The sequence below is a fragment of the Cynocephalus volans genome, chromosome 11, assembly GCF_027409185.1.
Source record: "Cynocephalus volans isolate mCynVol1 chromosome 11, mCynVol1.pri, whole genome shotgun sequence".
In the NCBI taxonomy this organism is placed as follows: Eukaryota; Metazoa; Chordata; class Mammalia; order Dermoptera; family Cynocephalidae; genus Cynocephalus; species Cynocephalus volans.
The window spans coordinates 55,420,340-55,432,369 of NC_084470.1; the positions used below are offsets into that span (position 1 = coordinate 55,420,340).

A 12,030-nucleotide genomic window follows, 5' to 3' on the forward strand; every position below is an offset into this window, starting at 1 on the left:
GCCTCCTTTGAGTGCCCCTGCCCAGCCTGGGTATGCCCCCCTCCCTGAGACTCAGGACCTCGGTCCACCCACACCTTTCTAAGCACTTCTGCCTTTATCCCTGTGGTCCGGGGCTACATTGGACACCCATCGAGAAGAAAGCACCTCCGACATTCCTAGAGAGGCCTGCCTGGCGACTTGGAGAGCCGGAAGCCCATCCCAAGGCACTTCCTGTCCGGTCATTGTTCTCTTGCCGGCAGGATCCGAGATCTCGGTCCGTCAGCTTTCTGCTCCAGAGCCACTGGGCCCGGGCCGGGCCTCTCCGCTACGCTTGGTGAGCGGGGTTGGCGGGGGTGGGCACGAACGTCGGGGGGGAGAAGGGGACATCGTAGGGGCGGCGGCCTGAGGGGTGGCCCACTGCGTCCTTCTCAGCGACCCCAGCCCCGTTTGTCCCGGGGTGGCTTCGTGCCTCATCACCTGGCCCGGGAGAGAATGGGCGCAGACTGCCAGGGGCCAGGCAGATCCCGGGAACAGGGCCGTGAGGGACCTGTAGCTGGAGGGGATGGATTGCCACGTTTGGACATAGGGAAAGGACATGGAGAGGGAAGCCTTTGATAAATGTCTCTGTTTAGTCTGGGGCTGGAGGTCCATTTGAATTTGATCAGAAGTGATGATAGTATTCACAGTAGATAATCTGGCTTATACACAAGGAGGAACTAGTTTTAAGGGTTTTTTTTTTGTTGTTTGTTTGTTTTACCAGATAGAGTTCAGCTAGTCTTGGAGTAAATAATCCTCCAGAATTAAGATTTGTCATTGGAATGAACGTTTTGCATTACTCAAGAAATACAACGTATACAGTAAGTTGCCAGTAGGTTAACATAGGGAAAAAAATATGATCACTTCAGTAGCTGCAAAAGGAGATTTAAAAGTTAGCATCTTTTTCTTTCTTTTTTTTTTTTAAAGATGACCAATAAGGGGATCTTAACCCTTGACTTGGTGTTGTCAGCACCACGCTCTCCCAAGTGAGCCACGGGCCGGCCCTGAAAAGTTAGCACCTTTTTCTAATAAAACATTCAAAGGGGAACAGAAAGGAAAATTTCAGGCTCCATAATCAACTAAAATAGTAAGATTATTTTATTCACAAACAAGCAAACAAAAAACCCTGCTGGCTTAGCTATGATAGAAGGGTACTGTTAATTAGTGTTGGTGTGACTTGGTGTGGTGCTTTTGGAAAGCAATTTGATAATACATATCAACCATAAAATTCTTGAACCAGCAATCCCTCTTTATTCTAAAGGAATAATTTAGCAGAAGAAAAAACTATTTGCACAGAAAAAATTTTAAACAATAAGAAAATAAACTAGAAACAGTAAAAACTCCTTTTACTAAAGGAATGGCTCATAAATGGGGTATGGTTAAGTAAATTATAGCATAGCCATAATTTAGATACCATGTTAGAATTAAGTAGCTCTATATGTACTGTATTGAAATATGACTAAGACTATTGTGAAATTTGGAAATGGAGTTCAAAAAACAATGCATATTGCTGAACAAGTGTACGTGTGTGATCCAAAGTATGTTTTTGCAAAATAAGTAACATGTGTGAAGGTGTATGTATATGTATGTAAATGCAGAGAAAAGGGACTAGGAGTCCCACCTACACTTATGACTAATTACTCTGTGTGTGTGTGTGTGTGTGTGTGTGCATTTGTGTGTAGGACATGTATTTATTTATTTTATTTTATTTTTATTTTTTTAAAGATGACCGGTAAGGGGATCTTAACCCTTGACTTGGTGTTGTCAGCACCACGCTCAGCCAGTGAGCGAACCGGCCATCCGTATATGGGATCCGAACCCGGGGTCTTGGCGCTATCAGCACCGCACTCTACCGAGTGAGCCACGGGCCGGCCCAAGGGACATGTATTTAATTCTGTATGTTTCTGTTTTAATTGATCCTTTCCCAGTGAGAGTGAAAATTTAACAACACCGTAGGTTATTGTGTAGCAATTAAAAATAAGCAGGAAGAATGGCAATGTGAAAATCTTTTTTTTTTAATGTCAAAAGTAGTATTTAGTCTCACAGGACATTTGGAAGATATGGAAAATGTAAAAAAAAAAAAAAAAAAAAAAATCAAACAAAAAGAACCTCAAAACTACCTGTAATTACACCTCCCAGATATGAGGGTAGTTCAAAAAGTTTGTGGAAAAATGGAATTAAAAAATAATATGGGTCCATCCATGAATTTTTTGAAGCACCCTTGTATAAACACCCACTCCTAACATGTTAATATATAGACTCCCAGTCTTATTCTTGTGATTCTTTTGTTCACACTATTTTGTATCCTTGGCAATAAACAAATTCTTGTGTTTTAATATCCCTTTTTAAAAAACACTGTGATGATAATTGTGAAAATATGTAACCCCATAGTCCAAAACAAAAAGTTCATAAAAATTGTTAGTATGGTTGGAGGTTTCCCCTTAAAAAAAATATCTTAAATTCTATAACGTATAGTGGTTATCTTTTTGGAGGTAGACTAGGGGTGATTTTTCTTAATTATTTTCTGTATTTTCCAAGATTTCACAATAAAAATATGTTAACTTTTATTCAGGAAAAAAAAATCACTAAATGTTATATAAAGCTGTTTGCAATGTGATTATTATGAGAACAAATTACATATTTGCAGTCCAACCCCTTCCATACTTTGAGGGAGGAGTACTGCATTCTGTTGGCTAGGCACTGGTGAACTGGGCCAGTGGGCTAAGTGGCATCTAGGCAAATCTCTGCTCAGTGCTAACAATATTTTCTGGTTTCTCAGTAGACGATACTCATCTTGGCTCTGGAAAGAAACTCAAGAAGAAGATTTTGAAATGTAAAGATTAGATGGGGCTTGACCTCTGCTGGGCAGCCCCCAGCTACAGTAATTCCCCTGCTGAGCAGAGAAGATGACTGCCGAATTGAGAGAGGCAATGGCCCTAGCTCCTTGGGGCTCAGTGAAGGTGAAAAAGGAGGAGGAAGAGGAGGAAAATTTCCTAGGTCAAGCACCCAGCCAACAAGTGTACTCTGAGAACATCAAAGTCTGGGCACCGGGAGAGGGTCCTCAGACAGGCCTTGATGTATCAGAAGAGGAGAAAAAGGTAAATGGTGGGTGACCTGAGAGGAATGAGGGAGAAGAGACCTGAAGGCCTGAAGTAGTTTCAGAGGGAATCTGCCCCTCTGCTTCTACACCTGGAGTCTTGTTTCCTGGCTAGGACTCTGGCCTATAGTCCTTTAGATGAAATAGAAATGTTCCCTTCTGATGGCTTTCACATTTGCTACACAGAACCTGCGGAACTTTTTATAAAATCTTCATGTCCATGACATATTCTATTCCAATTAAATCAGAATCTGGGGGTGGGATCTGATCTGGTTATCTGTAGTTTTAAAAACTCTTCAGGTGATTCCAGTCGGGGTTTGACAACTCTTAACCAGTGCTTCTCAAACTTTAATGTGTAGAGTAATCACCTGTGTGTCTTGTTAAAATTCTGATTCTGGTTAGGAGGTCTGGGGTATGGTTTGAGATTCTGCATTTCTCACAAGCTCTTAGGTGATGCAGGTACTACTGATCTGCAGACCACACTTTAAGTAGTGAGGCTATGCATCAGGCTGTGTCCTTAATGTTTTCAAACACACCCTTTACCATTACTAGCCAGCTGAGGGCAGAGGGTCCCCAGAGTCTTTCTGTAATAAGATGATCAGAACCTTGCTTCTTTGATCTTTAGACCCCAGAAAAGTCTACTCTGAAAATTTCCATGCATGTGCTCTCTTCTGTTGCCATGTACTCACTGGCAAGTTAGGTTTGGATGCTGGAGTGAGCAATGAGGTGAAATCAAAGTGATAGGGAAGAAGGTAAGGTGGCAGTCTTGCTTCTCTGCCAAATTCACCTTGGGGGTTGGGGGAGACTCTGGCTTCCTTTTCCACTTTTTAAAAAATGCTTTCTGGCCTCCAGTAATAGATAGCTATGTTCAGAGCTATAATTACCCCACCCCAACCATGAATTCCCTCATAAACCTACCTGTGTCTGCTTATCTCTAGGGTCAGAACATGTTCTGGGACATGGCAGTAGTCCTGAAAGCAACTCAGGAGGCGCCTGCTGCTTCATTCCTTGGCAGCTACTCATTACCAGGGACTCTGGCCAAGAGTGAGATACTGGAGACTCATGGGAATTTGAGCTCTCTAGGTAAGGTTCTACTCCCTGATTTAGAATCTGACCACTGGGCTTTCTCAAAATCTTTTCAGAGAGTGTGGGTGGCATCTGGTCTCCTATCTTGAGCAACAGAAAGTATTGAGGTCTTGAAAGTGTCAGGGAGAGCTGGATAGAGGGATGCTGAGAGGTGTCTGTGCAGTTGTCACAGGAAATGGTTTACTTTGCACACAGTTTCAAGACACTAGACAAACACAGGTGAACTCCAAATTCACCTTTTAATCACATTCAGCGAGTTTCATATCTATGCACATATGTAAACACATGTCCTCTTCATGTGCTTTGTGGGTATCATAGGTTGATGAGACTGCAAGAAAAGCTAGCTAAGGTAGGAAGGGTCAACTTTTGTGGCGATTTTGAGTAAATGCCTTAGAGATGTTCTGTCTTCATAGACCTTTGTGCAGATTCTAGGAAATTTTGAGCAGCTGTGTCAACCATAATGATGATGTTCAAAACTAGGTCTTCATGGGAGTTACTGGTTGCTTATCACCTGGTTTTCTCTAAGCTGGGACTTGGGAAAGAGTTGTATGTTCTAAATGTCTTGATTAGCAGTGGCAGAAGTTTGCCTATGGAGGAGTGACTTGCAACTATGGGTCAGAGCACAGTAGCCATGAGTCCTGTGTTGCAAAAGCAATCACCTGGATGACTGCCAAGGCCCCTTCGGGTGCTCACATTTTATGAGTCTGCCTGATACAGGCGTGCATCTGAATAATTGGAACCCACTTTCCTCCCTAGTCAATTCTTCAGGCATTTGGGGACCAAGTCACTTTCTTAAACAAGTGCTGTGAGGAAGCACTACCTTTTGTTTTCTTGTCATGACTAATTATTCTGCCAAGTCTCAGCAGCTTCTGTTCCCTTCTTTCTGCTTTCTGTTCCTTTCTCTCTGGTGTCTTCCCTGTGTGTCACTTCTTTTTTTGTCTCCTTGCTTTATCAGTCGTTCATAGTCTTAACTCCAACAGCTGCACCCATCCATCAGGAACAGCCTTTGTTTTCCCTTTCTGCTTCTTCCCTCAAAACCCTGTTCCTACCAAAGATTTACCTTTCTGTGCTGCTGGCCATTTCCATAGCAGCAGGTAATGCCAGGAACACTGAGCTGTAGGAATTAAGGGAGATCTGAGTGTAGTTGCTGCCCTGCTTTTGATAACCTTGTGACCTTGAATAAGTTCCTTCTCTCTCTGGACTTCCATTTCCTGTTCTACAAACTGGGGTGCATTTATTCAAAAAATACAGAATTTGTTAGGGGCGTACCTCCTGTGTGGTGGGCAGTGTGATAGGTGCTAGGGATACAGAAGTGAACAAGATACAACCTTACCCTTTTATAAAAAAATTTTTTTAGTTCCCACGCAATTGAAGGAGAACAGTATATGAAAACAATGTACATGAAAATGCTTTGGAAATTGTGATGTGTTACTGGGTTTTTAATGTCTGAGGGAGTTTTAATTCAGTTTCCTATATTTTAATTAATGTTGAATTTATTAAAGTTTAGACATTTAAAAACCAATTTTTAAGCTTTTAAGCGTCACTTATTTTATTTCATCTATACGTCTAGAAATATTTTTATGAAAGTGAGAACATTTGTACTTTTTCTTTAATTCATATTCAGTTAAGCCTCAAGTTTCAAAGATTTAATTTTTTAAACATTTAACTCCACCTACATACCAAATTTCCTTATACAAAACATCGTTTTAAATTTAATATATCTAATTCTGTTAAACCTTTTAAATATCTAGGCAGACTTACAAATCTTTTAAATAAAATCTTGATAAATACACAGCTTTTGTAAAGCTAATGAACTGGGCTTATAAATTTAGTAAATCAAATTACCTTTTGTGTCTCAGAATACAGTCCCCAGCTAAGATGGCAGGCTCATGTGGCATTTCAGATCTCTTTTTTTTTTTTGACTGGTAAGGGGATCGCAACCGTTGGCATGGTGTGGTCTGCACCACACTCAGCCAGTGAGCACACCGGCCATCCCTATATAGGATCTGAACCCGCCACCTCGGCGCTCCCAACGCCGCACTCACCCGAGTGAGCCATGGGGCCGGCCCCCAGATCTCTTCATTTTAAAAAAATGAAACAATATTGATTTTAAAACTTATTTCTGTGCCTGTTTTCTAGTTGATCACAAATGAGTTTTTAGTTTATTTCTTCCTAATTTCTATACTTATTTATTTACGTTTCTACAATTACAGTAATCCTACTTGATCCAAAAAGGAAAGCTACCATTTCAAAGAAGCCAGGGTTGCAGGTCCTGGGTTATTGGCTGATTAATCTTTTTGCCCAAGAAAATTTGAATTTGAGCACACAGAATGGGCCTTTAATTCTGTTTTCTTAGACCTGGGGCAACTGCCAAAACCCTTGGTCGTATTTCACCACTGTGATGAACTATTGAATAACCACTTGCATTATAGCCAAATTTTAGACTACAGTTGTAAGCAGTTCTGTACTAATTTTGACATAAGACATTATTTGAATATAACGACTTGTTTACACTATTGGCTCTAATCAGTTTGGTAATTCCCATTGGTCTTCATCTTTCATGTCCTTCTGACATTCGAAATCTCACAGTAAGGTTGGGAGTGAAGGTCAGGGAGGGGGTGCAGCTGTGAACTAAGGAATTCATAGGCCTTATTTCTGTTGGAGAGCTACCTGGTTGGGGGCATAAGAGGCCCTGGTGTCAGTGATGGGGAGTTAATGAAAAGGGGAAGGAGGTGAAAAGAAGCAGGGAAGGAAATGTTAGAAGGGAGAAAAGTGAAGTGAGTTGTGGGTGATGAAGAATAATAGAGAACATAAAAGAAAGAAAGCAATGTGCAAATGAAAAGCAGAACAAACATCAAACTGTACATGTAAAAATTCAGAATATTTCATACAAAAATTAAAAAACAAAACAAAACAAAAAAACACCAGGAGAGAAATGAAGAGGCAGTAGGGGAAAGAGGTAGCAGAAAAAAATATGAAAGGAGAAAAGGGTATAAGAACAGTTAAACTGCAGGGAGATAAACAGTAGATTAAAAGAGAGACATCAGAATAGTAGGAATAAAAATAACCAGAAAAAGTTTAGCATTTCAGATTTTTGCTGTTGTCATATTCCAGTCTGTACTGTGTCCTGCACTCAGACATTTCTTTTCTCTGACACTGCACATCTTGTCTGAATAATTGTGACGGAATTTCACATTACCGTGGTCTTAATCAGGCAGTCAAACAGAGCTGTTTTTCTGACCCCTGATATTTGCTTTGAACCACCCTGACAACCCTGTTCCACCCACTCATGTCATTGGTTGGAGAGCCACCCTGGCCTGTGATAGTGGGATGTTTCCCTCTTGTGGATGCCGAGTTCACCTGTGTGGCTGCAGCATGACCTGCAGCTCACAGCTCCACTCCTCACTTCTAAGCTGACATCATCAGTGGAAATACCTTATTCCTCTACAAGCAGCCCAGTGTGACCCTTTTTTTTTCCCTGACCGGTAAGGGGATCGTAACCCTTGGCTTGGTATTATTTGCACCATGCTCAGCCAGTGAGCGCACTGGCCATCCCTATATAGGATCCGAACCCGTGGTGTCAGCACTATCAGCACCGCACTCTCCTGAGTGAGCCATGGGGCCTGCCAGTGTGACCCTTTCTGTCTATGCTTTAGATATCCAGTAATCTCAGATACAAAAGCCTAACTTACCTAGATCTTTGTTTGAAGGTAGGATATCTCCCTAATTAATTGATGGGTTATAAATAAATTCACACTAAGTAGACAAGGTAAGAGGCAAGCCTAGGGAGACACTGGTGTCCTTCATAACTGGTCTTGTGAAATCAGTCATTAGATAACCAGGAAGCGTGCTGTGTGAAGATTGGGCTTCTGTCGCATGAAGCAGTAGGGTAAGTATCTAATGGAAGTAAATTAAAGTGTGGGAAAGCCCATGAGTCAGTGGATCCTGCTCTAGGTGTGGGGGAGGCCAAAGACCCAGAAGAAGAACCTGCAGAGGGCCAGCCCGTGGCTCACTTGGGAGAGTGTGGTGCTGATGGCACCAAGACCACAGGTTCGGATCCCTATATAGGGATGGCTGGTTGGCTCACTTGGGAGAGCGTGGTGCTGATGGCACCAAGTCAGGGGTTGGGATCCCCTTACCGGTAATCTTTTAAAAAAAAAAAGAAGAAGAAGAACCTGCAGAGAAGAGGTAACATGTGAAGGGATCCTTTTCTTTGATGAAGCCACTTTGCAGAGGCACTGAAGTCAAATACTTCCTGACCTTTACGACTTGATGATCCTATTCTTTTTCTAGGCTAGAGAAAGCTAACATTTGTATTTTCTGTTTCTTGGATCAGGTGCTGAAACCAAGAACGTACAGTTACTGGTTCCAAAAACTGAGATAAGTGACGAAGCCGAGAAACCTCTCATAATATCGGGAAGAATCCAGAAGGCTGACCCTCAAGGAAGACCTGAGTTAGAAGCCTGTGAAAAAGGAAACCTGTTAAAGAGGCAGACAATAAAGAGGGAAAAGAAAAATTTCAGACAAGTGACAGTACAGAACTGTCACTTACCTGAAAGATTCAAAGAGGAGGAAGACCAGAAGCGTAAGAAACCAGGGGGAAAATATAGCCTTAGTTCTGGCCCTGTTAAAAATCAGAAAATCCAGCCTGGGCAAAAACCTTTTACATGTAGTGTGTGTGGGAAAGGCTTTAGTCAGAGTGCAAACCTCGTTGTGCATCAGCGAATCCACACTGGGGAGAAACCCTTTGAGTGTCACGAGTGTGGGAAAGCCTTCATTCAGAGTGCAAACCTTGTTGTGCATCAGAGAATCCACACTGGACAGAAACCTTATGTTTGCTCAAAATGTGGAAAAGCGTTCACTCAGAGTTCGAATCTGACTGTACATCAAAAAATCCACTCCTTAGAAAAAACTTTCAAGTGCAGTGAATGTGAAAAAGCCTTCAGTTATAGCTCACAACTTGCTCGACACCAGAAAGTCCACATTACAGAAAAATGCTATGAATGTAATGAATGTGGGAAAACATTTACCCGGAGCTCAAACCTCATTGTCCACCAGAGAATCCACACTGGGGAGAAGCCTTTTGCCTGTAATGATTGTGGCAAAGCCTTCACCCAGAGTGCCAATCTTATTGTACATCAGCGAAGCCATACTGGTGAGAAGCCATATGAGTGTAAAGAGTGTGGGAAAGCCTTTAGTTGTTTTTCACACCTTATTGTACACCAGAGAATTCACACTGCAGAGAAACCTTACGATTGCAGTGAATGTGGGAAAGCCTTCAGTCAGCTCTCTTGCCTTATTGTCCACCAGAGAATTCACAGTGGAGATCTTCCTTATGTGTGTAATGAGTGTGGAAAGGCCTTCACATGTAGCTCGTACCTACTGATTCATCAGAGAATCCATAATGGGGAAAAACCTTACACGTGTAACGACTGTGGCAAGTCCTTCAGGCAGAGGTCGAGCCTCACTGTGCACCAGAGAACCCACACTGGAGAGAAGCCCTACGAATGTGCGAAGTGTGGTGCGGCTTTCATTTCTAACTCTCACCTCATGCGGCACCACAGAACCCATCTTGTAGAATAACAGCTTAAGGAAGAAGATCTCCAGCTGTTGGCCATAACCTACTGCCCCCAAATTAGACACTTCTTTGCTGTTTTCTTCCTCCTTTGTAAAAATGAGGCCTACGTCCTTAAAAGTTACAGTTTTCAGGAATGCAGCACAAAACACAAGACAAGGATTTTAGAGGCTAATCTAAAGAAAATGAGAACTAAGCACCTAAAGGCAAGGAAGGACTTTTAACTGTGTCCTAAGCAGTCATGTTGTCTGAAATGGAATGTAGCTTTCTTAGGAATGAGTTATACAAAGCTAAGTGATAAAGATCCTATTTGGGGAAAGGTCCTTTTTGCTTAATCTTGTTTTTTAAAACTGGTAATTTTTTGAGCATCAAGAATGTCAGCCTGGTTGAATTCTGGAGTTTTGAAACTTGTATTCTAGTATGTTGGGTTAAGCAGTGACTAGTTAAGGAAACTACTTGGGATGGCAATTCAACAACTCACCTATGAACATTTATAAGCTTTCTGTTCCCTAGGTAATTTAAAAAAAAAAAAAAAACAACCAAAAAAGTTATTAATCATCTACTCCTAAAAATGGACAGAAGCAGGAAATGGTCTTTTCCCTTACTGTCTATACCTCCTGAACCTTGGTATTATAAAGCTCTGGGACTTCTGAGTCTATTCTAACCATTCCCTGGTCCACATGGCCAACCACTCAAGGATTGATGTAGACACCACACAGCAGCTATGTTCATTTGCTATAATAAAAAACTCTCCAAACAACTCAGCTCTCCAATTCCCACTGCATTCCAGTTGGGTGAGATGAAACAGCCCCCTTCCCAGATAGAGGAGTCAAAGAATAAAGCTTGCCTAGAGGCATGCCCAACTTGTTTCTGCTCTCATTCTGCTCAAGTCCAGCCAGGGTCTCAGTGTGGGTTTCATGCTTACATTCTGGATGGTATTTAGAAGAAATGGTGGAGCTCTCATTCTGAGAGGACCAAAGAGTGAAGTGAAGGAAGAGGGAGGAGGTGGAGTGGGATTCCTAAGGTCTTAATTCGGTTTTTTTTTTTTGAGAAGTTCAGAGGTATTGGAATCTGAAAACTTTTAGAAGGATGAAGAAACTGGCTGAGGTAAGATATTTTTATTACCATTGAGCCTTTACTCCTGGAAAAATGATTTTAAAAACTATGCAATAGGTAGAGTTCTGTAACAGTATTGCCTTGTATTTATATAGAACTTTTATTCTTTGTTGTGTATCTTTATGTATAAAATCATGATACTTGGTGGTTATCTCATGCTTTCACACACACCATTACCTTAATCCTTATAACACTGAAAGAGTTATTTGCCCATTTACTTGAGAGTGGCCATTTAATGCAAGGCCAAGTAACAAGGGACAGAACCTATATCCAAATCCAAGACCTAAATCCAGGTTCTCTTTGTTCTGCCATGCTGTTCACGTAACCATCCGCGAACCCCTCCCAGACCAGTGGGGGAGCCTGAGAATGGAGTATATAGTCTCATTTTCAGGTGAGGAAGCTGAGGTGATGGATTTTGGGGTGTGCCTTAGGAAGTGTGATCAGAAAGCAGCAAATCTAAGATTGGAATTTTGGTCTCATGATTTCTGCATGCAAGAGCATTTTTCATAAACGCTGAGCCTGGTGATAAGCAGTCTGGTGCAACTCTCATGCAGAAGTCCTGTGAATTATTATCTCATTTCTGCAAGACTAAGTAAATATTAATCACATAGTGTTTTCTAGTTTACAGAGCACTTTCATATGTGGAAGGTGTGCACAAAAAAGCTTATTAATTTCTTCTTAACTGAAACTGCAGTCTTTTGTCAGAGCTTATGCAAATTTTTCTCTGGTGTCATTCTAAATCATAGAGACACAAATGCAAGGATTCAAAAGTAGGAATACGAAAAACCCATGCCCTCATTGACCCTAACTATTAGTGACTGTTCTTGTCCCTCTGTATGGGAGTGGAGAGACCCAAGGATAACACCATGTATCTGTTAAGATTAAGAACAAATTTTTTTCCATGCCTGATCAGGAAGCTGAGGACAGCGAGAGAGCAGATCTGAAGATTTGGGAAGATCTGTGACCTTGACTCACCAAGAGACCAAAAGTGTATTTTCCTGAAAGATAAGAGCAGCTGAGATTTATGACCATTAAGACAAACTTTTAGCTTCACATCATATATTCATCCTCGTAGTTGAATACTCTGTCATGGATGATTGTGATTTCCTGGCTAATGATTCCTATTCATAGGTAGTTTCAA

At 41.5% G+C, this 12,030-nt stretch overlaps 1 protein-coding gene across 3 annotated transcripts; it reads left to right on the top strand.

Moving 5' to 3' along the window:
- The first annotated feature begins 223 nt into the window (after positions 1-223).
- On the top strand, positions 224-10,940 carry ZNF35 (zinc finger protein 35). Of its 3 annotated transcripts, XM_063113745.1 has the most exons (5): positions 247-313; positions 740-836; positions 2,795-3,113; positions 4,051-4,195; positions 8,535-10,940. In XM_063113745.1, exons 3-5 carry the CDS (start codon positions 2,922-2,924, stop codon positions 9,779-9,781), a joined length of 1,584 nt encoding a protein of 527 aa, XP_062969815.1. In that variant the 5' UTR covers positions 247-313; positions 740-836; positions 2,795-2,921; the 3' UTR covers positions 9,782-10,940. The 3 variants fall into 3 exon arrangements, with proteins under 3 accessions (XP_062969817.1, XP_062969816.1, XP_062969815.1); XM_063113747.1 differs by lacking the exon at positions 740-836 and having other exon boundaries at positions 224-313; positions 2,798-3,113; XM_063113746.1 differs by lacking the exon at positions 740-836 and having other exon boundaries at positions 228-313.
- The last annotated feature ends 1,090 nt before the right edge of the window (positions 10,941-12,030 follow it).

Coding starts and splice junctions, on each gene's coding strand:
- ZNF35 (XM_063113747.1), top strand. CDS start 2,922: ATGACTGCCGAATTGAGAGAGGCAATGGCCCTAGCTCCTTGGGGCTCA. Junction 3,114..4,050: donor TATCAGAAGAGGAGAAAAAG/GTAAATGGTGGG, acceptor GCTTATCTCTAG/GGTCAGAACATGTTCTGGGA. Junction 4,196..8,534: donor TGGGAATTTGAGCTCTCTAG/GTAAGGTTCTAC, acceptor TTCTTGGATCAG/GTGCTGAAACCAAGAACGTA.